The following is a 27,905-nucleotide window of genomic DNA, read 5'->3' as shown; positions in this document are numbered from 1 at the left end:
CTGTTCAAGCTAAACTGCAACCCACATAACCCGCTGTTATGTAAGAGCCAACTGTTAAGAGGAAATTTTACAATCAAAGCTGTTTGTTAACAACAACATAAATCATTAGCCAAGTAAAGCAAGATAGAGAGATACACACTTAACCGGCACGCCAACTGTCGTCCTGCAAGGGGAAGAGTATTTGTCAGTATTTACAAGGTGATTTGCCAAGTCATTATTTGCACAAGGACGCAACCTGCTCGGAAAACAAATACGCCGTCGACCTTCCGATATCCAGTCTGATTCATTTGGCAGTTACTGGCCACACACGTGGCACACAACAGCTTGTATAATCAAGTCTGTGCCTGCGTTCGAGCTCTTTAAATGACAGGTGTTTTGATCAGGTGAGAACGTCTCACCGTCTTGTACGTTTATAGGGCGGTTAAATGAAAAACCGCACACTGGGACTTGAGAAACTCTAGACTGAGCTTTGGAAAGTTCATTAATATCAATTTCACCATTTACAGTGCGTTGATCAATGCGTTTGAACACCACAATCAATGTAAACACGCAAACAAGGGGTTCTGGCTGAAGATGGTTCTAATGTCCCCATCCAGAGACTGATGCTTCTTTATTTAACAGCATGCCACAAAATAAGGTTGTCATACTATATCGAGTTACTTAAACGTTTTCAATAATTAATCTAAAACGGGTTTTACAATAGCCTAAATATAGAATAAGACTAACTAGACCACTAATAATTCCCTGAAAGGGTGTAAAGCGAGTTGTTAAAGCGATAGACACAATGTTATATGCTGCAGTTGACTATAATATTGCCTAATCCAATAAGATGTAGAATGAAACCCCATAGAGCCATTTAGGACTATAAGACGCAGGCAAGGCTGCGCGAGTTAACGGCTCTCCAGTCATTCATATGTATCAGCGTGAGTGGAACAGCCAATAAATTTAAATCATCTTTAAATGAACCGCACCGATCATTGCCCCGTTTTGGAGGGAGGAAGTGTGATTATAAACCGAACTTGTGTGGGATCGTGGGTGCTGAAGTTGTGCAAGATTTGTCAGTTTCTGCATTTCCTACAGCTTGCATTTCTCCTACCACCACACAATCATTTGTTGTTGCAAAGGACGTGCAGACGACGAAGACATGCAAACAAGATCCATCAAAAGCAAGTCGAACGATTTCTCGCAGGCCTAACCCATATCCAGGCAGGAAAACAACAAACGTGCTTAGCCCAAATGTGCGTCTGACACTCTAACCCCGAGCAAAGTTTTGCTTTTCTCTCTCTTCACAACTACAGACATCCAGAGGTCTGGGTGTGCTTGAGAGAGCACAGTGTGAGATCCCTTCAAACCCCAACAGCACAAACAGGCCCTGACAGATTTGTTCTCCCTATTTTGCGGTAAGAAAAACAGTAAGCGTATAAGAGATGTTCTGTGTGCTCGGTGAGACCAGGCACACACGCTTACACAAAGAAAGAGAAAACATTCAACAATAGTCATTTCTAATGGAAGGAGAGAGTGGGTGAGACTGTTCCGTTTCAATTCACTGATACCGCTAATGGCTTCTTAGCGGTTCCATGAAATCAAGCAGCTGTCAAGACGATGCATCAGGAGCGGGGAGGAAGAGGCGGCATTCCCACAAGAGAAAAGCATCACGTCAGGATGTTTGGCTAAACATCTGCTCCCCTGCTCTCATGGCTTTAGCAGAAGCACATACCCAGACAAAGAAATGGGAGGTGGAAACACTGACTTCTCCATCTGAGGCATTCTGTAAAAACAACAGTCTGCTCCATGCATAATGACTTGGGCATTGGGCTAGATGAGACAGAGCCCTGGCGATACAAAACAGACACACTAAACCCACCAACGTTGGCATTTAACCAGGATATGGTGAGCCTTGGGCTGACCACTACAGTAATTATAAAAAGTTCATGACATGCATAACAGTAACTTTTAAATGTGTAGCACTTGCCTCTGTGTGTGTGTTCATTCACAACCCCCTTCTATTTTTATTTTATTTTGCGTAAAACTATTTTTATCACTTTTTAAAGGCTAGAGGGTTAAATTAAATAAACAAAACCGTGTGACATATCTGTAGCAGCCCCTCTGTGTTTATACATACACACAGATGCACACATAAAACAAAGAGACTATATACAGAAGTGCATATTAATATCACAGGACAGCCAAATAGCCAGTTACAAATGTAAGTTTTGTTGTTACATACAGTAACACAATGTCTATAAATGGCATGATGTATAATTCTGTAACATCCAATGTGTCGAATTTCCTATATTCAGCAATGAGCAAAATGTGAACACCACAAAACAGACGAAATAAAAAATGACATTATCAAAATATCTGATTCACTAATAATACAACATATTTTTTAAGTATTCGAAAAAAAAAATGGTAATAAATCTCACAATTAAACTACTTGCACCACTATATATGACATCATTATTACATTTGCCGTCCAAAAAAAGGGTGCTGATGTCATCCAGTCCACCTGTAAACACCGAATCACTAAACATCATTTAAAATCCTCAAGATCGTACAAAACGCTCTTTTCCGTTCACCCACTGTCATTTTTTATTTAAAACATATCGAAAAATCGAGTTTCACATCAATGTCGAGCAAAATAACAAAATCGACGCTTTCTCCGAAAAACATCACATTTTACTTAAACTTCACATGACGTCACCGCCATCACATAAGACATTTCTAAACTTTCTGGCCGTAACGTGCAGGTCGAGTCTCAAGAACACACAGATCGTGTCAGTTTAAATTAACCAAGATGGCGTGTGGCTTGTTGTTTAGAGGGCAGAAAAAATGGAGGATATTGTAATATACACAAAGGGATAAATTTCAACAACTCGGCCAGGCGGCAGCTGCTGCTCTTTAAGGAAGCGACAAAGATAAGAGAAACGCGAGGCTCAAACTCCACACCAGCGACCCGCACCGACAAACCAGGCGATTTCCCGTGGAAAATACAACGCTGGGCATGTAACAGTTCATAATTTCTATCAAAATGAATTGTGAAGTAAACAATTTTATCTTGTTTCTCAATAAAGCGCTGTTAGCCATCATCTGAGGGACGGACATTAAACAGACCAAAGGTAGCTTCTGCTCTACCTCAGAGTGACTCCCCCGCATTGCCTTTAACAAAATAACCCTTTTAAATCACAAATTACATTTTTACGTACCCAAAACAACGACAGGAGTGCGCTTCATCTCCAAAAACGTGTTTTGATACATCCAGGGATGTTTACAAACTGTTTACGTTTAAAAATGTAACAGTTAAAGCGCACGCGAGAGGGCACAAAGGCAGATTCCCATTATCAAGTCGCCGCGCGCAACATTGAGTCCACTCGCAAAGTTTTACGATATTACCGTTCACGTCGCGAAATTTACCCATTTCCGCGTTTCCCGACAAAACGGTTTACGAGGTTTTGACAAGTTTTGGGCTTTTTTGCGCTCGAGGGACAAGCGTAGCCAACCTAAAGAAAGTATCGAGTTAGCTGCCCTCGCTAAGACACCGAGGCAGCCAGCGACACAACATTGATTCTCCAATGAAATAACTGATCCGGATCTTAATAAATTCAAAACTTACCTTTAGTTTTGACACTTGATGTAATTCCGTCTCGATCGGTTTCGAAGTATCACTTCGGTAACGTTCGTCTTTGTTTTCCTTTTGCGATTTGCTTTTGTAAGAGGCCGGTGTAGCAGGAGATGATGAAGAAGGGAATTGGGCAGTAATTGAGTCTCGGTGTGTGAGTGAGTGAGTGACTGAGTGTGTGTGTGTGTTTGTGTGTGTGTGTGTGTTAGTTACGAACAGCAGATTGAAGGAGAGTCTTTCAGGGTTTATTCTGCCTCACTTCAAGGAATCAAAGTGACGTCAGCGTAGCAAGATAAACTTTTATTCTCCGCGAATGGGTAAAAGTGTATAAGTGGCCGCATTACGTAAATTACACGCCGTGTTTTCAGCATCGTTTAGTATTTACAAAACATCTGTGAATGACAAAGAGGATAAAGGGTTGTTGTTGCTTCATTCATGTTTAAGTTTGTGTACATCAGGGGCTGTGTCAATGTTTACTGATTATTGACAATCTTCATTGATAGTACTTAGAATGTGAATCTGTGTTTTGTAAATGCCAGAAAATATTTACAAATGTATTAAATTTAAAACAAAAATTGCAGACATGAGTAATTTTTTTTATTATCAGCTCATTATTTAATTTAATAGCCATGTGGTTTATTAGTTACAAAACATTACTTTTTAATAAAATTATACATTTAGGCTGAACATAATTTGCAAATCATATCAAATGAAGTGAAATGAAAAGGCATTTCTTAGATCGGTTTACTTGTCATTCAGACGCTGTCAGATAAACGTAGCAAGACAGTGATGCGTGATCAAACTTGATTGCATTTGTCTCCTGTTACCTCAATAGCTAAATTCAGGGATTATGGATTAACCCGGCTAATCTGACCCTGTTTCCTCTCAAATCATCGGGGTGGAGTGAGACAAGGTGATAACGTTCCGATTTGACAACAGAATTTTGGTAATTCAAAAGATAGTAGCGTCGCACAAGCTGATATTATCTTACGTTGAAAAGAGAAAAATGGGCATCTGCCCCAGCCGCGCTCGGCAGGAACGGAAAATAAAAGGCAGAATAATTGGAACTGTTACTTTTGCTATGACTCTCATTGATCTCTCATTTGAATTACACTTGCGGGCGAAGCGAGAGGCGGCAGAATGGCCCTTTGCAGCGGGAGCCGAGCTGGGCACCACGAGGCAGACGGCCATCTGTGCCTAATTGTGTGCTTTTTCTCCCTGCTGCCGCACTTACAATCAGCAACAGGCTGAGGGGGGCCCTCTGACCTAGACTGGGCCAGAGGGGGTGGCATGGGGCGAGGGATGACGGGGGTGGGAGATTATTTCATTGAGCAAGAAAACAACAACGAGGGGGGCGAGGAGGGACACGCTGCCACTCCTTAGTGAGAGAGGGGTAGCAGGAGGGTGAAAAAAAAGTGAGGGGCAACTATTCAGAGTTTTGCTTCACGGTTCAAATTGTGCGACTGAAGATTTGCTTGAATTGAGAGGAGAGCAAAGCGTTATACTTCACCAGGTTGAAAGCCCATTTTTTAAATTTTTTGGATCTCTCGTTATAGATTGTATCACTTAATAATGAGTTTTATACACATGTTTGACCCTGCGTGAATATTTCAACAATCATTATTACGTATTTGGCTCTTAAGTGACTCGGAATGCATATCCAAGACCGATCTCTAAACTTTCTTATTAGTATAAAACTGTCCTAATATATATATATATACAATGTTGAAATTATGCACTAATGACGTTCCTGGTCTCTAAAGACCCCCAGATATTTAAGAATCCTGCCATGTCAGAATCCTGTACATGCATGTCTTGAAAGTGTAGCAAACAGTCCGCAACATTTTAATTACTTGCGCTTAAACAGTAGTTAAATGTACTAATGTTATAGTCATGTAGCTACACTGATATTTGCAACCGGTGGACTGTAATTGAAGGCAGTTTGGCGCTATCACTGATTACCGCTGAGATCAATTTAATGAAACCAACTATGCAATAAAAATGTTCAAAGTAGAATTGGAGATACCGAGAGGGCATCAAAAACCGTATGCACGCTCATTCACCAATTTATGCATTCGCTCATTGATCCACTTTTGCTCCCCCCACCTGTGGGCATAAAGAGATGCTTACGGTGGGAGACTTCCAGGGATCAGGTGAAAAGAAATGAGAGGATCGCATGTGCTTTCGTAACGAAGGCACACGTGTGCACTCTGGTGTCTGAACGTGTGTGCATACGTGTGTGGCGCGCATGTGCTCGTATTTATCTGATCATCAGACCACCGTAACCACATTAAGAAAGCCGTAATTGCGTCTATGTGTTTGTGTGCACACATGATGGTAAAATTCCTGCCTTTGAGTGACTATGTGTATAACCTCCTCCCCTCTTCCAGCAGAGGCACACCGGGGTTTGTAATTGTGTTGGTGGTTCTTCATTAGTGCCTGTGCGTTGGGGGTGGAGGGGTGGGTGAGGAGCTCGGGCTCTTAAGACCATGAGCTGCGTCATTAACGGAGGCTGGGCCTCTCCGCATGCAGCCAGAATGTCAGCCGTACCTCGGTCATTTGAAACATAATAAGCACAAGTACAATGAGTGCAATGCAAGCCTGCTGGGGGAGGGGGTGAGTGAGAACAGAGCTTGTCTCTTCTATGTTGTTGTTGTTTTTTTTAAAGAGGCCTTGATTAGAAGATATAATAACATACTGAACAATAACTGGTAAAGATGATCTCCCCCGAGACTGATGGAAACCAAATTAACTTGGCGATTTGGATTTAATTGTTATTTTTCTATTAGCGTGCATGAAGACAGAGGAGATGTCCATCTAGAGCAGAAGCTGTGCTTGCAGCTATTGATTTTTTTCCTTTTCTTTTCTTTCTCACTCCTCTCTCTCGCCCTTCCTCGCTCTCTTTCTCTAACACAGATTTTAATCATCTCCCGAACGCCACATTCCCTAATACCATTAACAACGCTAACCTTCCAGCGCCACGAAAGCGTTTAATTTCCAATGACACAAATTTCTCTCCAAGAGACTGGAATAGTGTCTTTACGCAATTTGCTGGCCTTAAGGTTTTGCTTCCCGGAATAATTGAATTGCGAACCACTCACTTAGTCTTGCATAAAATCACTAGGCAAAGAGCTAATCAGTGCGAAAGAGACAATAGTTTTCCCCGGTTTGCCTTATTAGCTCATTTTAAACGAGTAAAGAGCGCTTCTCCCCCGACTGACTTTAGAGCAATGATACTCTCATCGGTAACCGTTCTCTTTCGAGGTGAGCGAATGACCAATGATTAGAGTAGAAATCTTTCGAACACTGACGCGATGGGAAACGTTTCTGCTAGGTAGTCAAACTGTTTGTTCCTCTTTCCACACTGCTGTTTGTAGCCATAAATAAAAGATGACCTTTAAATGTTTACATAATTTATATAGCCATAAATTCTTAATATATCTGACTGCAAATGAGAGAGCGAGACGGTTGATTATGGTTCATAGTCGAGTTAAAATACGAGCCGTCTGGTGGTGTGATATACTGTACACACACCTGTATGTGAATCAGGATCTTTTTATGTATTATTTAACTAGGGATAGATCTCTACTAAGCGTATTTAACACTGTTAGGTTAGTCAACTATGCAGTGTAGATCAGCAGGTTACCTAAGGATTATGTCATTCCTGACACATCAGAGTGTGCAGTCATTACCTCCATTATGACCACACACACACACACAAGCTGACCTTTGACCTATGCACGTCACAAATAAAGATGCTAAAGTAATTTCTTCCTCTGTTTACCATAGGTGCATCATCCCAAAATGCGGGAATGTCTCGTTAATATGGCGACGGTGAGGTAAACAGAGAGGAAATGATGGAGTGGCAGACCCACGGGGATAACCGCATGAGGTGTGACAGACCACTGACATCAGCTCTCCTGTCTCACTCTCTCCCTGTCTCTCTCTCCCCACACGCACTCATTTCCAGGAAGGGGTCATTAATGTGAGGGGAAAAAAGAAATCCAGTCACGGCTTTAAAATGGAGAATCTCTTCACAGAGATGCAATCATCTCTAACGTTTCTGAGTCAGTATCCACATCAGAGGAACAACCGGGCCTTTTAATTCCTTTTAAAGTGCTATTTTGGGAAAAAGCACGTTTTAGATTTATTTGCACACTATGTAAGTGGTAGCAGGGTTACCCTGAGCAAACCGTCCTCTCTTCACCCTCTTATAAAACTACAGCAACGGTTCTGACAACCGTACAGTAGTCAAATGTTCACGTTTAACAGCTGTAATTGACATTTTCCCTCGCTCCCTTCAGCAATGATATATCAAAGAGTGCATCAGCCGCCGGAGGAAGAGAGAAAACATTAGGAGGATTAATAAAAAGGGGGAGGGGGGTTGGAGGTAGATTGAGCGTTCACCAAGATCAGTAAAATAGAATCTGTCAAGCAACCCCGCAACATCCATCCTCTGAAAAAATAAGAGACAGCGGTACATTTTCACGGACGGAAACGGGAAAAAACACGGGGGGAGGCAGTGCGGCTGATCAATTCTCTGAGATTGGCTTTCGGCTGCAGTGCCCGTGCTTTCATTTGTAAAGATAATATTATTTAATAACCCTGTTTAAATAATCGTACTGCTTACGATGCAAGGCACTAATGGAAATATTTAACACAAATTCCCTTTAAAAATGATGCCTTAAACAACGGCCGTAGGATTTATTGTGAAATTAAAGGAGTGTGCATAAATGATTCTCTCTGGCCTTGACGCGTTGTTCTCAATTACGTTCTGCTCAGCTGGAACGATGGGACAATGCGACTGTGGTGCTTTATCGTGCATGTGTATGCACTGTTACCGAATGTCATATAGAAGCTATTTATGGCTGCTAGCATCGGTGCCAAGGGCATAGCAAACGGGGATGTTATTGAATCAATTCAGAAAGCGAATTGAAATAGGAACAGTATAATTATAGATCAGAGCAAACGTAAAGCCGTAGAAGGTTAACTGCAGGAGAATGCTCTATACCTGAAAAATGATAGCTTGGCTTTGGTTACGCTCCTTCAATGATAGACATCAAAATGCAAAACAGATGTATATCCTCTTTGTCGGTTTAGTACTTTTTTTAACCTTAGCACGGGTAGAAGTTAAGTAGCGGAAACCACCGAAAAGTCTGGGGAAAAAAATATCATAATTTCATATGTGTTTTTGCTTGTTTGGATTGCGGCACTTCTCCATAATCACTCACAATCAAGTAGAGCAAACAGAAGTGTCTGAAACCTCGTGCTAATTTGGCATCGACTGACATTTCCGATGGAAAATTCTCCAAACAGATGCCTAGCAAAGAGAGCTTCTTCACGAGGCTCGTCAGATGTTGAGGAAGTGCGTGTGAGGAGCAAGAGTCACATGAACGCGAGGTCAAAGAAACTTCTTCTCACCATGGATTCTATTTTGGGGTCCGCGTGCCGCTTGGAAGACTGAAGTGGCATTGTGTCATTTGTGAATGCTTGACCCTCTGAGGTGCGTTCATGTGCCGTGAACCTCAGCCAGGAAAAAAGCAGGAGGCCGGAGACCAGGAGGAAGGCGTGGGAAAGCTCTAGCGAACGAAGAACGCTGGAAAAGCATTCTTTTGTGATTACACATCTGTGGAGCAAGAGGCCAGACATTCTTTCAGCTGTGTCTAAAGCCTGCTGACTCTTACCCTTGATCACCTCACCCGCTTATTACAAGTGCCTGTTTCTTCGATGACTGCATTTTTTAATGCAAAAAGTATGACTTACTTTAAATCAGACTACTGCAAACCACTGAAGTTAACCATTGTGCCATCAAAGGGAACAAAAACTTAACATTTTAATGCTGGCACTCAAGTTTGGAGCTTCCTTCCTCTTTAGAAAGAAACTTCAGAACCCATTTCTTAATCCAGTTATCCATTGGTGGGAGGCAGAACATGACAGCAGACGTACAGGGCAAACATTGGTGGGGGTTGTGCTTCTGTTTCGTCTTTGTTCTGATGGTGACCTCTTCATCACAGGCCCTTTGTCACCATGTAAGGATTAAGAGTGAATGAGAGCTCTACCTCTGTTAGTCAGTACTAATAAAATGTTCTGTCATTTCAATGTAAGGCAATTTGGTAATGTGAGCAAATACAACATCTGGATTTAGTAGGATCTCCAAAACAGAACCGCTCCTTAAATTCTCTTAAAAATGGCACTGTGTGTGAATAAAAAGCACTTTCTGGAGGACTACTGTGTAAAATATAATCCTGTTATTGAAACAAATACACCAGGGGTTCCCAAACCTTTCATACCAACTTTGACTGGTATCTCAGGACCCACCAAAATATTTTTTTATAGAAATATGTAGAAAAATACATATACAATTTTTTTCTCTTTTAGAGGAGAGCAGTTTATACACTGAAAAAAATGATTCATTGAATTTAATCAATTTTTTTAAGGTAAGTGGTTGCAATCAATTTATTTAAGCTACATTTAAACAAAAAAGATTAGTAAAGTAAAATAAAATATAAAACTTTTGTTTAAATGTAGCTTAAATAAATTGATTGCAACCACTTACCTTAAAAAAATTGATTAAATTCAATGAATCATTTGTTTAATTGCTATCCCAAAAATACCTGATATTAAAACCATTGACATTAATAGGACAAAAAAGTTTGTGTCCTTCACTACAACAACCAAGTGACTTTGCGCAACCCACCTGATCCCACTGTGCGACCTACTAGCTAGTTTGAAAACCCCTGAATTACACTACTGTTCAAAAGTTTTGACTTTTTTCATGTTTAAGTGCTATAATTGGGTCCCCAGTGCTTCTATCAGCCTAGAAAATATGAACAAACAACAACCCAGTAACTTAGTTTTGGTAAACCATTCTCTGCAAACGTGTGAAAAAATAGGTAATTGAAATTTGGCTCCCCTTGTGATGTCAGAAGGGGATAATACTGCCCCTTAATCTGCACAATCCGACTCGGCACAACCATTTAGTGCAGAGATCAGCTCATTTGCGTTTAAAGGACACATATTTAAAATGGCACGTTTTTGCTCACACCTACAAAGTGACAATTTTGACATGTTATAATAAATTATCTATATGGTATTTTGAGCTAAAACTTCACATACGTACTGTGGGGACACCAAATATTATTTTGACATCTTAAAAAAGTCTTGTGAAATGTCCCCTTAAAATGATTCTCATGATCTTAAAATCGTTTAATCTTAAAGTGTATATTTAAGTACTTTCATTACAAAAATGTATTCATTAAAAATATAATATAAAAATGATGGCTTGGACCAAATAATAAATAAAAGCAGCCAGTAAGTCCACATTATACTCCTTTATACTGTCCTTATTGCTTACTAAAAAGCATCTCAGGGTGACACCTTAAGAAGTTTGTCGATAAAATGCCAAGACAACACTTTCACAAATTCATGATTTTTTTGTTATAACTTAGCTTTTTGTTACATTTGTTATTGTTTTGATAAGTGTACTTATAAGTACTAACTATTAATTCACTAAAGATGAGCTTTTAGGATGTATTAAAATGTGGAAAAATATTATTAAAGAGAATATAGAAATAACCTTTTAAGCATGGGATGTAGTAGCTAGGGGCCATGATCAATTTTCTGATTTATTTATTTATTTTAAAATGTTTTTACATTTATTACAAAAACAGGCAAAGTTTAAAATAAAAGGCTACTGTTTAAATAATAAGGATTTTAAATGTTTAACTTGTCCGTGTTTAATGATATTCCGAAGTTTTGTGTATTTATATGCAGTGTAACTTGAATTACAGCAACATTTGTGTTTGCACTTCTCATTAATGTCTTATTAACACAGTTCGCAGTATTTTAATTACCACAGTGACAGGATAAATGCCATGTGGCTTTGAGCAAATACAAGGGAATAAGTGCGATCATTAAAGTATCAGATGCATCATAGCATCCTCTACTGGCCAACGACACAAATGTCCGCTCATGAAGAAAAAACACAACATCCATAAATATTAGTTTCGAGATTTCGCACTCTCTTATTTTGACACGAGGAAGAACACACATTACGGTACACGTTCAGATTATTTTTAGTTTGAAAGTTTTACAACATTCACACCAAAATGTGTCGCAACGCTGCCATGAGTTGATTTCGGCTTCGTATGGAGTTGCGCAGACCCATCGGCTTTTGACATCAAAGTATCGCGAGAGCGATTCGAAAGCACAGCAACACCAATTATCTGGCTGGCCCGCGTGTCAATCACCTGCGGTGAGGAAGAGTCACGCGTTTCCTGCGGGTGTCCGCTTACACTTGAAGCCACGTGACCCTCCCTATATCAACACAAGGACGCCATTAATAATAAAAGCAGAGAGACGGAAAATCAGAGGTGAGTTGACGCGGAAGTGATGCCCAGCGAAGTCTTTTAACACGGTGAGACGTGCGTGCAATAACTGACAGCGGTTTTTCAAGTCGTAATAGGATCAAATACGGTTCGTTGGATAAATGTAACCGCTCAAATACCGTTTTAGTTCCGAAGTAGCCTGGCTAACAAAAACAAGGCCTAGACATCAGGCGGAACTGTGCGTTATTTAATGTGTACTATTCTGGTAATCACATGCAACACAATTAAAAGCGTCTATCTTACTTTAACGGATCGGTGGCGCGTGTTTTGTGCATGCAAGTTAACGTTACGTTTGTGTCGAGTTAAAACGCACGATTTATTGCAAGCAAATTAAACGCATTGTGTTTACATTCTCTGCAAGTGCGCTTGTAAAATGAGCCAGGTGTGTGTTAGCTGTGCTTTGTAATCCTGATCGTGGTGTTTGTGTTGTCAAACAATACTTTTTATTAAACTACTTTTTATAATACTTTTTTTAATAGGATCACCACTGTTAACTTTGCATTAAAAATGCTTTAATCTGTGCAGTGCTGGGATCCAGCCTGATGCAATATATACCGCACAGTCTGGAAATCAAAACAGATGTACATACTATAGTGTGCTATACAACAAGTAACCCAAAATAAAGGAAACTAAATGGAAGAATTTATTTTAAAATGCTCTTGTTTGGTTTAAGAAAATGGTTCTGGGCTGGGCTGGTGTTATTACGAACACTCCCTAATGTTAATGTAGCTGTTTTTCTGGTTGTTATTTTTTGCACACTTAAACCAAGGTGCTATATACACGTAGCAAAAAGTATTGTCAGTTGTCAAACTAACCAATGGTTAAAGTGTAAACTACACCAGTAGGTCACCTTTGTGAACTTTGGCAAGATTCACTTAATTTTGACCTTGGCAGCAACCCCAAGAAAGCCTAGCTGATCTTGTGCAATAAATTTGACACATTTAAGTGTCCGAATATATATGCCCACTTGCTTGGTTTTTCCACTTTATACCTCAGTTGGAGTCGTGCTTTCATGACTTCAGGTTAAGTTTAGCAGTGTTCTCGCTTGGCAGAAGTTAGTCGGATAAAGCTTGGTGTACAGCAGCGAAGGTGCTATTTTAATGTTGTACTGTGGATGATATTTATAGATGACTTGTTTATGACAGCGGTATGAAGATATGTATGGGGGTTTCAGAGGGGGAGAAAGGTTCATGACGGTACACAACAGCAAGTTGATGCATGCATGTGTTAAAGCTTTTCAAGAGGGAGAGGCGTCGGTGAATAGACTGCTGTCAACCTTTCCCAGGGTATCTGATCGTTTGAATACATTTACATGTGTTTTACATGCAATAATGTTTTGATGTTATCGTTCGAGTGTGACCATAGTTTTATTTGATCGCACTGCGATGATGTAAGTGTAATGTAACCTTATCGAATGCTGAAACCATTAGTACTAAATGAAATGTGTTCAGTGTAAAGAGTAATATACATGTATTTGTAATGCATAATCTATTTAGTATATTAACAACGTTTTTTCTTACAAAAAGTTATTAGCAAATACTCCAAATAAGTGTAAAGCATATAAACATAATTGGAATAAAGCCTTAATCAGAATATGGCCCATAATCAGAATTTGGTGTTTGTGTGTAAATGGCCAATACCAATGCGACTACTATGTTTAACAGTTTACCTTCTTTGAGATGTTTAAGTGAGTTTGTTTACTAGAGCCCGACCGATATGCATTTTTTGGGACCGATGCCGATACAGATATTAGGGAGTAAAAAAAGACTGATAACGATATATCGGCCGATATTCTTTATGTGCATTTTATAGTACAGTACACATATACTACAGTATATTATACTACAATAGGCTACTGTACATATAATACACTATATACATTAACAGAATATACTATATATGAATACTTTTTTGCTATGATCACTCTATGATCACACCACAAATGTGGTGATCAAACACTTAAAATGACCTGACAAAGATATGTAATATAGGCAGGTGTGTTTTACAAGTTAACAATAAACTTTATTATCCAAAATGATTCTGATTAAGTGCACAAAACAGTAAACTTGACTTATTATAAATAACTTTAAAACACAAACAAAACAAAATACATATAACTTAAATCATTGTCAGTTTTGATGAGAATAATGTTATATTGGGCTTAATTAAAAAAAAAGGAAACTTATAAAGGCATTGTTTATTATCTTTACATTAAGTTATGTACTTCACTAAATAATTAGAAACTTACCGTTCAGACGACAATGCTTGACTTACTGACAACATAACGTTACTGATGTAGGCTTATGTTTAATGTACTGCACAACGTTTTTTTTGACGCGAACCCACAGTGTTCTGCCGGGACTTTTAACTTTTATAAAACTAAAGCGTCTGCTCTCCGCCTCTTTTATTTAGCGAGGGTGTAAAGTTGCGCGAGCTTATTTAATCAATTGCTTTGAAATGAGCATGTTTGGTAACAGCAAAAGCAGCTGTACTTGGACAAACTGTGCGTCAGTTTATACGCGTCCTTTCTCCGCTCGCGTTATTTCTCCCGCTTGCGTTTTAAACAACTCGCAAGTGGACAAAAGAGACGGATCAAAAACACCAAAACTAAACGGGAATGTGTCTCTCTTGCCCACTTATAATCCAATCGACCAAAGCGCGTCTTAATACCAGCTGTAAAATGTTGTGAAGAAACCGCGTGACTGCCGCCACCTGAACTGAGAGACTGACTGACTGAAGTGAATGGGCGGGGGATTGGCTGGTGTCACTTCAGTGAGTGACCTGGGTCGCCATTAGCAACCAATAGGGCGCACTCTGCTGGACAAACAAGTACTTACATCTTTCAAAAGCATTTAATGTTTTCTTTAAGGAACGTTCATATCGGCTTCATATCTGCGGCTTATACGCCGATACAGATATATCTGCGACATGCTCATATCGGCCGATAAAATCGGCAAAACGATAAATCGGTCGGGCTCTAATGTTTACATACATAGAATAAGCGGATAACTATCAAAGACGGAGACATGCGCACGTGGACAAAACCGTGAGAAAGCCGGTTAAGGTGTTTACATGCCACGCGAAATCGGGGTAATGAGCAAAAAACGACCTGTGCCGATCGGTTTTTGCTTATGCCGTTTATGGGCATTCCCCGATTAAAGAAACCGTTTTATGCGTTTACATGCCCCCTGTGTTATCAGTTTATTAAGCATAATCAGCGTAAGACTGTGCATGTAAACGCACTCATTGACCCTTCAGTTGCACCAAATGTGTTTAGGGTGTTTGGTATTTTTCTGATGTTACACACAGTTTTAATATTCAAAACCATATATATATTAATCACGATTATACCACGGGTCTGTTGAATGCTGCATTCTGATTGGCTGAGAAATGTTCTATGGGTGTTGATTATTTTTCTGTAAACCGCACACCTAACTTGTCAAATGTCTTAAAAATAGGCACCAGAGCAATGTTTGTGGTAACCGTGGTATAAGCGGAATAATTGACTCCGGTCCTTTGAATTGTTTGAAAATAATGCACACCTGCGGTGTAACGGCACTCCGCTTCGCGTCGTGCCGCATTGCCACCTTGGTGTGCATTATTTTCTTATAATTCGGTGGCCCGTCGTCAATTATTCCTTACTTAATCTATAGTAGAATAAAAGTTTTTGTTTACATCATATATGTGTGTGAACTTGTATAATAACTTTGTTTAGATAAATGCACACACATGCATGTGTATATTTAAAAAATGTTTACATAATCAAATATAAATACTTCATATATAAATATATTGTTTTTCTTAAAGTTATACATGCATGTGTGCATATTTATATATACATAGTTGTTGTACAGTTTACACACATGTGATGTAAACACAAGCTTTTATTCTGCTATAGATTAATCGATTAATTGTTATGCATCCCTTATACATAAAATGCACAACTTGAGATAATAATTTTGCAGTAACGTGGGTGTACCCTGTGTAATGTTTTTTTGTTCGTTTTATGCCTCTCAAGGTGCAGTTCAGATATGGATTCGAAGTCTCGCCGCTTTCCGTTCACTGTCTCCAGCTCTTCCTCGCTGTCGTCGCCCTCCACCCCGTCCACCTCCTCCTCGGCGCTCAGCGCGAGTCGACTCTATGGCAGGGACAGCGTCTTGGGGAGAGATCGCTTCAGCAGAGATACATCCCTTAAACTAGACTCAGACTATCAGGTATTATACTTTTTTTTTTTTTTTTTTTTTAAGTGTCTGTTTATATGCTGTGTCACTGTTATAGAAGGTTTCATGGGACGAATGTATATTGTCGCCTTTGCGTGCCTGAACCAAAGTGAACTTCAGGTTTGTATTTATTTATCGGTCTGGCTAGTGGCTAAACTGATTTCTGAAATGATTACCTTGTCGAAAATGAAGTGTTTTTTTCTAAAGACGAGGGAATACGACGAGCATGGATCACAAATGTGCGGGGAGGTTAGGCAGCCTGGCAAGAATGCAAAGACCTGTAGCTAACATTGTGTATACATTAATTTTACACAATAATGTTAGCTCAGCATAATAGTTGTTGCACTTTAGATATGATGTATGAATGTAGGTAATTTACATGTAATTTATTTCCCCTGTTATCAGAAATAAACTACTGTAAAAGGATTTTCTTGTGTGGGACGCTACCGGAAGTGGTTTAGTCCCCACTTCTTTAACTTCTTTAAAGTGGCAGTAGCTGGTTTAAGCTGGTCTTCCAGCTAAATCTAAGCTAGACCATCTTAAAAAGTGACCAAAACACAGCTAGACCAGCTTGCAAAACTAGGGATGCACCGAAATGAAAATTCTTGGCCAAAACCGAAAAAAAAAAAAGGAAACCAAGGCGGAAAACCGAAACACAGAAATTATTATGCCAATTATGGGTGTCTTTGGTTGTTTGATTAACATTAAAGACACAGACTTAAGTAGGTTAATTGAGGTTACTGTCTCTTTAAGACCAAATGAGCACAGACTGATTTCTAACTGTAATCTATACATACAATTAAGACATAAACAAATGTTTTTTTTTATTAGAAAAAGAATACTGAGGAGATCACTTTGTTTGTATGTGCCCAGTCAATAACAGAAAGATTTTATTTTCGCTTGCTTTTTGAAATGCGTCTCTCCGTATGCACTACCGAGTGCCCATAAACGTGCACACACACAGAGACCGAGGGCGAATCCCAAACAGCGCAGCATAAAAAAATGTTATGTTGTTTTTCATTGCTTTATTCGCCAAATGTATGTTAATGGACAGTATGAGACACATTAGCTCTCTCTAAAGTTTACAAATCAAGAGTTCTGATCGATCACGTCTGACAAATTCAACCGCATATGTATGTGCGTACAGAAAGCTGCTCACTTTAGTGCCTTTTGTGGTTAAATACGTCCACACTGCAGATGTTGCTTCAGACAAGCACGTGCAGGTCGCGGTCATCACAACATTTCGGCCGTATTGTTTCGGTGATAAGTCTTTCGGTGCATCTCTATGCAAAACCAGCTAAAACTAAGCTGGGAGACCAGCTAAAACCAGAACACCAGCTTATGCTGGTCTTAGCTGGATTTTTCAGTAGGGATTCCTTTTACAAACCTCATTGGAAAATCAACCAAGCATTTTGTGTAGTTACGGTTCATAACACAAATAATTAAAACCACTCGGCATGTACAGATGTACAAAGTGTTTCTGTAGCTCAGTGGTAGAGCGTTGCTTTAGCCCCAGGGATCATGCATGATGCTAAAAAATCTATGCCTCGTTGTAATGCACTGTTAGGCACTTTTGGATCAAAGTGTCTGCCAATGCATAAATGTAAAAATGTTTTTTGTGTTCTTCATAATTACCATCTGTAAATAATAGATTTTTAGTTACTGCCCCTATTGATCTTAAAGGGACAGTTCACCCATAAATGAAAATTTTGTCTGAACACAAAAGAAGAAAATTGTAATCAACCAGGTAGCAGATGCATCATTGACTTCCATAGTATGAAAAACAAAAAACACTACAGAAGTGCTACAAAAACTTTTGGTTCGGTAGAAAATAAATGTATACAGATTTGAAACAACTTGAGGGTGTGTTTTTTTTTTTTTTTGGGTGTGAACTATCCCTTTAAACGGTGTCATGTGGCTTTTACGCTCATTTCTTTTTTGTATGGCTTTTCTTATATCATAAAGTTTGGTTGGTTTCTTTCATGAAGTTTCTAGAAGAGTCTTTGTGGAGATCAGTCTGTCGGGATCTCAGGTTCCACAGCTCTTCTGGGTCCGTGGGAAGGTCTTCAGGTTACACTGGCTTGGTTCACTGATCTTTTTATAGGCCATGTTAGATTATTTGCCTTGGTGTATCTCGTCTGTCTGTCTCTAGATAAAGTTGCTGAAGCTTCTAGAGCTGTTCTTGACTCTCTAAAGTGTTTACAGAAGCACATGTTAAAACAACCTGACTATGTCTTTACTTCAGTGAACGTATGAAGTGACCATGAAACATGGTTGGCCACTTTCAGCCCATCCATAAATAGCTTCCTCTATGAACCAGTTCTAGTGTTCACAATGCTTACTCGAGCGACCCGTCAACATCATCTTTAGCAATATAGGTCAATATATGAAGCAATATATGAATCCAGATGAGAAGCAGTTCATAGCTACACTTAAGGGTTTTGGGTCTCTTTGCTTTAGATTAAAGGGATGGTTTCACACAAAAATGAAAATTCTGTCATTTACTTTCCTTCGGGTTGTTCCAAAATAAATATTAACTATTTTGTTTTGCAAAGCAAGATATTTTGACAAATGTTTGTAACAAACCGATCACCGATCAGGGGCACTATTCTCGTCCATAGTATTATTCTTTCCTACTATGAAAGTTAGTGATGCCCCTGATCTGCTTTGTTACAAACATTCTTAAAAATATCTATGTTCAGCAAAACAAGGTCATTTATGAAGGTTGGAACAACTTGAGAGTAAGTGATTTTTCGGTGAACTATCCTTTTAACTGTCATTTGGATTTAAGTGTGACGCCTGTATTTTAATAAGATTTTGCAACTTTGTAATAATTCTCAAGGCTTGCTGGTTTTATCGCTTTAAGTAAAGGAAATGCTCATTATAGTTACCCTGAAAGCACTTTAATGGAGCTACAGAGACGTCGTCAATGAATAGCACAACATGATCCTGCTATTATAGTTAAACTGCTGCTTTGCAGGATGTGTGAAGCAAACCTAACAGTGCGGTTTAAACCTCAGTTGACTTGAGTCTCTTCCTGTCGAATGTTTGTATCTTAATGTCCGTCTGGCTGATTTTGATCTCTAACGTTTCCTTTGTTTCAGAGCTCTCGTCTGATTGGCTCACCAAGAGGATACCGCTCATCTGAAACCAGTCACCCAAGTTGGAAACTCTCAACACCTCTCTCCTCTTCCTCATCTTCCTGCGATCGATCATGGACAGATTCCTCCAATGCGGACAGAGTTAGACTTGTAAATAGATTTGATTTTTAGGGGTTCATATAATAAGGAATCACATTTTTTGGGGGGTGTTTAAAGCTCACGTAACACTGTTTCTGCATTTCTGATGTTAATCTGGAGTACCTATAAAGTAGCATTACATCCTTTATATCTCCGAGTCTTTAGTTTAATCAGATTTATAAAAGAAAGATTATCTTTACCGAATTTTTACAATAGCGTACGAAAAATGAAGAAGGAGGAGTTACTACTGCGGGAGGAGCGAGTATGAGTCATGCAACACTATACAACACAGTTAACCTTATGATTCATTACATGTTCGTGTCATTTATATAATATGCGCGTGCCTATTTCCAACATAAGACAGAAGTCTTACTTACCACATGCAACTCATGACCCGGTTGGGACTTTTCAATGAAATCCAGCGCATCAAACACACACGCAAAACTCCGCTGTTAGCCCGGATAATAAACTATATTCATTGTTTACATAACTTTTTTCTCCTTACATCCAAAAACACACTTCTTTTTTCGTGCCATTGTTGATTAAGTCAGAATGAATGAAATACCATTGAACCACCCCTGTTAAGCACTTGCTCTTTAGCCCAAAAGCTGGTTTATTTTGTACTTCTACAAATTACAGGCAAAAGTCTCCGTATACATTTAAATCTACAAGCATGTGACTGTCCACATTTATACATCAGTCACCTGATCAGTTTATTGAGCAGGATAATACATTTGGGAATAGGCGTAAAACGTGGTGCTTGCTGATCTGTAGATCCTTTTGAAACAGTCCAGGTTGTCTCACAGCAAGAAGGTCCCCGGTTGAGTCCCGGCTAGGACAGGTGGCCTTTCTGTGTGGAGTTTCTGCATGTTCTTCATGTGTCAGCGTTGAGGTTTACCCCGGGTATTCCAGTTTCCTCCCATAGGCCAAAAACATGCAAATTGGAGATACCAAATTGTCCCTCCCCAACTTGTGTATGGATTAACTGGTTCTCGCCATGAATATAGTCGTAGATGCTGGAATGGCGTTAAGAAATAAAGGAAGAAGAAGAAGAAACAGTGCAGCATTTGAAACAAGCAGCTGAAGTTTGTTTTTGTCAAAGTCTGTGGTAGATTTTTAGCATATCATAGAATGAAATGCAGGCTTTGCATATAGAGGCTGTTTAACAAGACCAAACATGCGTCTGACTGCGTTTGTGTTTGCCCATTTTAGACAGACTCCGAACGAAGGCTTGGAACTTACTGTGGACTTCTTGGCACAACCCAAGACAGCGAATCTAAGAGAGCGAAACTGTCTTACACGAACAGATCAACATATCAGCCGAGCAGTAGATCTCCATCCACTTCTACGCCTGCCAGCTCCTACTCTGCTTTAGGAAGTATGTCAGGTGAATGCATGATAGAGAAGTTGTCCTATATCATTTAAAATGCATGCGCTGCATGTTTTTTTTGTGTGTAACTTTTTTTTTCTTTCATTCAAATTTATTTGTATAGCACTTTTCACAGTGCATATTCAAAGCTACTTCACAGAAAATGCATGTTTATGTCGGAAAAATAAAGTTGTTTGATTTTCTTCCTCTTTCTAAAAGTAGTTAGTACTGTTTTGGAGTGAAATGAAAAAGTTTTTTTCTAGGTAAAATATTAAATACTCATCAAAACAAAATTAATAGCCCCAAACAATAATACTCAAAAAGCAGTGGTTTTTACAGTCATTTTAGAACATCTAAGGAGTTTTTGTAGCAAATAAGTGTTTGTTAAAATCTGTAAAGTGAAAGAAAGCTGAAGTTGGTTATGTCAGAGTGTCTTTTAAAAGATGATACAGGGGTTTCCCGCAAAAAATTTTTAGTTAAGTTGGTAGGGTATGGGCAAGCGTGGCAATCAAAGGGGCGTGGTGTACGCGTCATGATAAAAATGTAAATATTTTTATTAAAAACACTCAAATTAAACTTTATTTTGAAGAAACTATGACAGAAAACGAATGACCTAGTTAAGGCGGTAGGGTTTCCCAGCTTAGGCGGGCTGCCCGAACTGCAAAGTGCTGCAGGAAATACTGTAGAAACATGGCGGCACGAAATGGCGACTTGTTAGGGGACCCATAGTGTATGTAGATAAAAAATGGTTCATTCTAAGGTAAGAAAAACAATACAGATTATTTTGTAAGGTCTTTATACATCTCTCATAATATAGTTATGTATATTATATTGCATTTCTGTCAAGAGATCCTTCTCTAATTTACACAGTGCACCTTTAATGGGCAAAACTTTATATCAGCATAACTATGAATATGCATCTAATGTATTTCTTGTTGTTTTTGCGTTTAGATTCATCATGGAAGTCAACCGTTAGTCCGTTGTCTAGATCGTCATCATCATCCTCTTCATCCTCATCCAGTCCGTCGGAGAGTCTGTGGGCCCGCAGGGATCTGGAGAAAAGAGGGGGATTAGGATCGACCTCTCTGGGAGAGTCTAGTTACCGGCCCAGTGGGCTGACATCAACACTGTGTATGTGCCAGCATGTACATTTATCCATAATCCCTTTCATACAATGTTCCAACACCTAAAGAAAGGTCTTCCTGCAACAACTTTTAGCCAGTAGCCTGTTTCTGTATCCTGTTGTGCTTTGACCATATTGTTATACTTTTATGTTTGTGTTTCAGACCGTTCAGACCGTGTTACTTCCACCTATGCACAAGGTGCTAGACCCAAAGAGAGTCAGTACTCATCCCACAGGGACAACAGTTCCAATCGCCATATTTCTGCCAAGTACCTCCCCTCCCCTCTGGAACGCAGCTCCCACGCTTTGGCCTCCGACTATCAGCCTAGTCTTTACTCACGCAATACACAACGCACCAGCACTGGCTCCTCCAGAACCTCCACCTCCGTTTCTGAGCCCTCGCACATCTCGTCATGGAGCTCCACCCCTTACACGCCCCTTACCGGACGTAGCTCCAGTCCACCTCCCTCTAGCCCCGCCCCTACTCCACCTTCTACTCAGAATGGCGGCGAATCTGACGGCAGACGAACAACCAGGCGTCTGCTCTCCCGACTTTTCTCTCGGCGATCTAGTCAGGAATCCAGCTCCACCTCCAGTTCCGTCTCTGATTCGAGGTCATATGACTCTAGCCCAGATGAAGCCCCACCCTGTGAAGCCCCTCCATCAGTCAGTAGAGAGAATTCGGAGGCAGAGCTAAGGAGCTCTGACCCAGTTCAGGCGTTTTCATTTCTGCGCAGACGTGGGCCATCCCTCGCTCCCCTTCAGGAGAGTACCGTCGTGGAACCTGAACAGGAGTCTCTCAGGTCTCCAGCGGGATTGACTTGGCTGAACTGGAACCGCTGCACCCCGCTGTTCTCTCGGCGCAGACGTGAAGGCCGTGACGAAAGTGCCCGCAGTTCTCCCCAGCTCCCTCTTAGTGCCAGAGACGGGAGGAAGACACCTGACCGAGGCACGCGTCACGATGATGATGACGATGATGAAGAATCATCCTCATCGGAGGGTGCTGCTGCAGCGCCCTCTGCTGGAGCTTATGGTCTCTCTGCTTCACTGCTGCAGGACCACGCCCGTCTGTCTGGGCGGAGCCATGGCTTTGGCAGAGTGATGTCCAGCCCCCTCTTCCGTACACCTGAGAATGTAATAATTGGTGTGGGATCAGTAGCAGAGGGGAGGAGTCAAACTGATGAGCAGGTTAAAGAGAAGCCAGCCCCTTCTAGAGACCCTGAAAGACTGCGGAAGATTCAGGAGAGGTGAGAGGGCACTCGTTGAAGCAGTGTTAATGTTTTATAATCGTATATGGTAACTTTTAATGAATTTACTATACTAATAGTAAACTAGTTTGAGGTGTGGTGTTGCATTCTTTGTAATTTATTGTGTATTTTACATTTATGCACATGGAAGATATTTTTTTAGTCAATAACAATTTGATTTTCTGAGTATAACCCCACCTCCTTCATGTTTTGTAGCCTGCTATTGGAGGATTCTGATGAGGAGGAAGGTGATCTTTGCAGAATCTGTCAGATGGGGGAGCAATCCAGTTCCAACCCTCTGATCGAACCCTGCAAGTGCACTGGCAGCCTGCAGTTTGTGCACCAGGACTGCATTAAGAAATGGCTGCGCTCCAAAATCAGCTCTGGTATGGTTGTTTTCCAGAGGATTGCACATATTTGGTTGTTTTCCTGGGGATGGTATTATTGCTTATGGGCAGTAAAATAAAGGGCATTGGATTAAAACACCCCCATTCACATAAACTTCTTTATTTTTAATTATTAAAAAAAACCATAAAAAAACCCATAAACTTAAATTATTTTAAAAATAATGCATACCCAAGGTGATAATGCGGTTACTCCGTGGGTGTGCATTATTTTCAATTAATTCAAAGGATTGAAGTCAGTAAAGGACTCCTAAATTATTCTGCTCATACCATGGTTACCACGTGTTCAACTGTGTTGAGTTCCTCCAAAAGCAGAATTATCTGTGTTGACCTAAAACTTTGACCATACACCATAGTGGACATAAACAAAAAATGTAAAAATGAACAACCCAGTAACCCTGCAAGCATGTGAAAAAATAGGTAATTGAAATTTGGCTCCCCTTGCGATGTCAGAAGGGGATAATATCGCCCCTTAATCTGCAGTATCCAACCACGGCACTGACATTTGGTGTAGAGATCGGCTCATTTGCATTTTAAGGGACACATTTTTACTCAAACCAACAAAGTTGCAATTTTGACATGTTATAATAAATTATCTATATGGTATTTCGAGCTGGAACTTCATGCCCTCTGGGGACACCAAAGATTTATTTGACATCTTAATGTCCCCTTAAAAATTACATCAACTTTATTTCAAACCATTGCGATATATATATCGCTGTTTTCACGCTAGCAATATTCCGTAGCTTTCGATATATCGTGCATGTGCAGCCATGGGTAGTACAGTATAGCGGAAATTACACAGTAATGTCTCAATTATGCGCGCACTCCTTTCTTTGTTTTTTTGTGTGTGTAGAGATTAGGCAAGGGCCCGGTACCGGTTTCAAGGTTTTAAAGGGGACATTTCACAAGACTTTTCTAAGATTTCATGTGAATCTCTGGTGTCCCCAGAGTAAATATGTAGGGTTTTAGCTCGAAGTACCAAATTGATAATTTATTATAACATGTTAAAATTGCCACATTGTAGGTGTGTCCTTGTAAATGCAAATGAGCTGATCTCCGCATTAAATGGCAGTTCCGTGGATGGATAGTGGCAGTATTATTTTTTACATGCTTCCAAAGAATGGTTTACCAAAACTAAGATACTGGGTTGATCTTTTTCACATTTTCTAGGTTAATGGAAGCACTGTGGACCCAATTATAGCACTTAAACATGAAAAAAAGTCAGATTTTCATGATATATCCCCTTAAAAGAGTCAAGTTTTTTTTGAAAGAATATTATAATTTAAAGGCTTTATTTTATTACCTGGCATACATGTTGTATGTTGCTTAAAAATAAAATATATTGTGTCCAGTTAAAAGTTGTTGTTTTGATAATAACACATTTTAGTGTTGCAATGGCAATACCACAACACTGTAAAACCGTGGTATTTTTGCTTAAGGTTGTCAAACTGCCAAAATCTCATACCGACCCATGCCTAGTAGGAATACTATTGTTAAGATCTGCTAAATAAGGCTTATTTCATTTAACCCATATCTCTGTTCTGTCATGCAGGCTCTAACCTGGAGGCCATCACTACCTGTGAACTCTGTAAGGAAAAACTGCACCTGAACATTGAAAACTTTGATATCAATGAGCTGTACAGATCTCATGAGAGGGTGAGTGCATCAAACATTAACAAAGAAAGTCACTGAATATATGGTATTATATATTTAGGATTTGTAGGTGTCCAAAGCAAGCTGAATTTTTATATTCCTTACGATTCCCTTAACTGTTGATCAGACTTCCTGATCACAAAGTCTTAATATCTTTTTGAAGATAGTTTAGACTCATCTGTTAGATGTAGATCTGTATTTGTGTGTTTGATTCTCCAGTCAGAGTATGAGTTCATCAGTTGTGGTCTCTATCTGGTCGTGCTCCTGCACTTGTGTGAACAGAGGTTCTCGGATGTCCTGGGTGCTGTCAATGATGCTGGGGTAAGCATTTGTTTTTTTTTCTGTTCTGTTATCTCATGTCCAAGTACAGTACAGTACGTTGGCTGAAACTGTACTTTATAAACTAATGTTTTGACCTCTCTCGCTTAGTTTTTCAACTTGGCGAGAACTCTGCACGAACACATGGACAATCTTGAAAGTACGTTTTGAATCACTTTTGTGTTTATTGTGGTACTGCACGTGTACATGTATAAGCTATATGCAATTGTAAAATATCAGTTTCTTTAAATGAATAGGTAAGTACGTTCTGTGGATATGGAGTTAAAATGCTAGATTTTCTTTGAAGGATAATTGACATTAGATTGTTTGCATTGCATTTACTACATTGGTAAATAATCCTAATATATAAGAAATGTTGTTTTTTTGTGCAAAATGATTGTATTTTTGCTTGTTGTAATTGGGGCTGCAACTAACAACTATTTTGGTTGGGAATGTTGTCATTTTTGCAGCATCATTGCGGTTACGATAAGCAGTTTTGTAAAATGAAATCTCATATAATCGTATACATATTTAAAGTCTATTTGCACCCTTGCATTTTTTTCTGATGACTGTCATGAACACGTGCTTGCAGGTTCATTTGCAGAATCTGATGAAGATGAGGCGGAGGACAGCAGGCCATCCATCGACTTCTGTGACCTTGATGATGATGATGAAGAAGAAGAGGAGGAGGTTTAATCGGGTGGTGCGGAGGAAGAGGGTGTGGCTTAGCAGTTTGTCTCCCAGTCTCCACCTACTGCCTATTCTTAAAATGTGTCCTTCTGTTTGAAGTGGGTTTTTGCCAACCTATCACAAGTCTTCATGATATGCAAATAAAACTTGTTGATGGGAACTGTTTGGATCCCATTTTTCATTTGATTTATTATTTTGCATCGGAAATTGGTGAGCACTCTAACGCTTTATTTAGTAAAAAAAAAAGTCTAGCTTACTGACGACCACCATGAGTGCTTTACATGAAAACTATGCTGATTTTGGGACAGACAGGACAGAGAGGGTCATGGGAGATTTTTATTCTTACACTGGTGCTTGGTGGAAAGCTCATCTGCTCATTTATAGGGCTGCTTAAATATGAAATGTTTGGTTTTTGAATGTTTTAGAAAAAAATTAAAAATAATCAAACCCTTAATTTCTTTGTTTTTGTTTGTATGTGATTAAATCAGTTTGAGTTAGGAGTTATTTGGCAAGTGGGTGAATGGATAATGTTTTCTTTTAAGACTCTCTTTACAGAGGACCTTTTCCAAAGTCTGTTTGTATGTTGTACATTTGCTTTATGATAATATTGTAATTCGCTTCAGTTGGTTACAATAAAATTGAGGTATTATTCAGATACCTCGTAAAAACTTACACTTTCCTTCAGATTTTTGTTATAGCTAATGGACAATGGCTGTGATAACTACTTTGGTTGTAAACAATATCTTTGATTTGTGACTTTCTAATGGTTGCACATTTACTAAAGTGCAGTTTTTAACGTAACAACACCGCAAAGTTGTGCAGATACAGCTTCGCTCTAGATATAACGTGTCTAACCCGGTTCAATGCTGCAGCACAATTAAAGGCACTGTATGTAAGTTTTTGAGACTGCATGTTTCCTAAATACAGTATATTCTTCCAAAAAAACACTAGCTGACCGAAATCACACTTGCAAACCCATGAACAAGCATCATTAAACAATTTTAAACTTTGAAAAAAGAAACCTCTAAAATAAACACATAGCTAGATGATTAGGAAACAAATTCAAGTTAACACCTAAAATGTAAAATTTGGCTGACATGTTCTTTAAATAGTAATTTTCAGTGGTGAATCTACTGTTATGTTGCTTGAGTCCATCTCTTACTTTGTGAATCAGTGGGTGGAGCTAAAGAGGCAATGCTGTAGAAGTGGGTGTTGATCTCTTGCAGAGGCGGTATTTCATCTTGCTATGATGCCATACAGACTCAAAATCTGATAGTTACCCTAGAGTCACATTAGCTACAAAAGTGAGCGACACGCACTCGCTTGATGGGCGTTCCTAATATCTAAAAGCGTTATCAAAAGTCACTTCAGGGGTATTGTTAAGTTACAAGAAGGATGTTTTTGGATTTAAGAGTATTTATTTCTTGATAAAAGTAACAATGTATTCGATAAATGCCAAACTTATCAGATATACAGAAATACACATTTTCCTCCATCTTTAATAATTTTTTCGACTTGAGCCATTGACCTACGTCCCGCTGCCCCTTCACTCTGATTGGCAGTCACTTTGTCGCATCTCTCAGCATTTGCATAAAATAGCCTTCTTGTCTATTTTGGCCCCACCTTGCTTGCG

The 27,905-nt window shown here is 39.5% G+C and overlaps 2 protein-coding genes across 21 annotated transcripts in view; one reads left to right on the top strand and one right to left on the bottom strand.

Moving 5' to 3' along the window:
* Nucleotides 1-3,869, bottom strand: part of baz2ba (bromodomain adjacent to zinc finger domain, 2Ba) — a 97,786-nt gene extending 93,917 nt beyond the window's left edge. For 7 of the 15 annotated variants that reach the window (XM_073870794.1, XM_073870802.1, XM_073870798.1 and 4 more), the window contains exon 1: nt 3,614-3,869. The gene's annotated coding sequence lies outside the window, so the exon portion shown is untranslated. Of the gene's footprint in view, nt 1-3,206; nt 3,356-3,613 lie in introns of those variants that run through there. The other 8 variants (XM_073870797.1, XM_073870800.1, XM_073870801.1 and 5 more) reach the window with 2 other exon arrangements.
* On the top strand, nt 2,753-26,944 carry marchf7 (membrane-associated ring finger (C3HC4) 7). Of its 6 annotated transcripts, none has more exons than XM_055213766.2 (12): nt 2,753-3,002; nt 7,409-7,511; nt 16,025-16,220; nt 19,331-19,468; nt 20,678-20,852; nt 21,786-21,965; nt 22,121-23,204; nt 23,421-23,590; nt 25,164-25,267; nt 25,484-25,585; nt 25,694-25,742; nt 26,175-26,944. In XM_055213766.2, exons 2-12 carry the CDS (start codon nt 7,474-7,476, stop codon nt 26,276-26,278), a joined length of 2,340 nt encoding a protein of 779 aa, XP_055069741.2. In that variant the 5' UTR covers nt 2,753-3,002; nt 7,409-7,473; the 3' UTR covers nt 26,279-26,944. The 6 variants fall into 6 exon arrangements, with proteins under 6 accessions (XP_055069741.2, XP_055069740.2, XP_055069739.2 ...); XM_055213765.2 differs by having other exon boundaries at nt 2,756-3,002; nt 19,331-19,477; nt 20,678-20,843; XM_055213764.2 differs by having other exon boundaries at nt 2,756-3,002; nt 19,331-19,477.
* The last annotated feature ends 961 nt before the right edge of the window (nt 26,945-27,905 follow it).

The sequence above is a fragment of the Misgurnus anguillicaudatus genome, chromosome 8 (genome assembly GCF_027580225.2).
Source record: "Misgurnus anguillicaudatus chromosome 8, ASM2758022v2, whole genome shotgun sequence".
NCBI lineage: Eukaryota > Metazoa > Chordata > Actinopteri > Cypriniformes > Cobitidae > Misgurnus > Misgurnus anguillicaudatus.
This window is presented reverse-complemented; position numbering and strand designations above follow the sequence as displayed.

Bases quoted from the DNA above. Each gene is read 5' to 3' on its own strand.
- marchf7 (XM_055213764.2), top strand. From the start codon at position 7,474: ATGATGGAGTGGCAGACCCACGGGGATAACCGCATGAG. The intron at 19,478-20,677 runs GTAAATAGATTT...TGCCCATTTTAG, and splicing joins ATGCGGACAGAGTTAGACTT to ACAGACTCCGAACGAAGGCT. The intron at 25,586-25,693 runs GTAAGCATTTGT...TCTCTCGCTTAG, and splicing joins GTGCTGTCAATGATGCTGGG to TTTTTCAACTTGGCGAGAAC.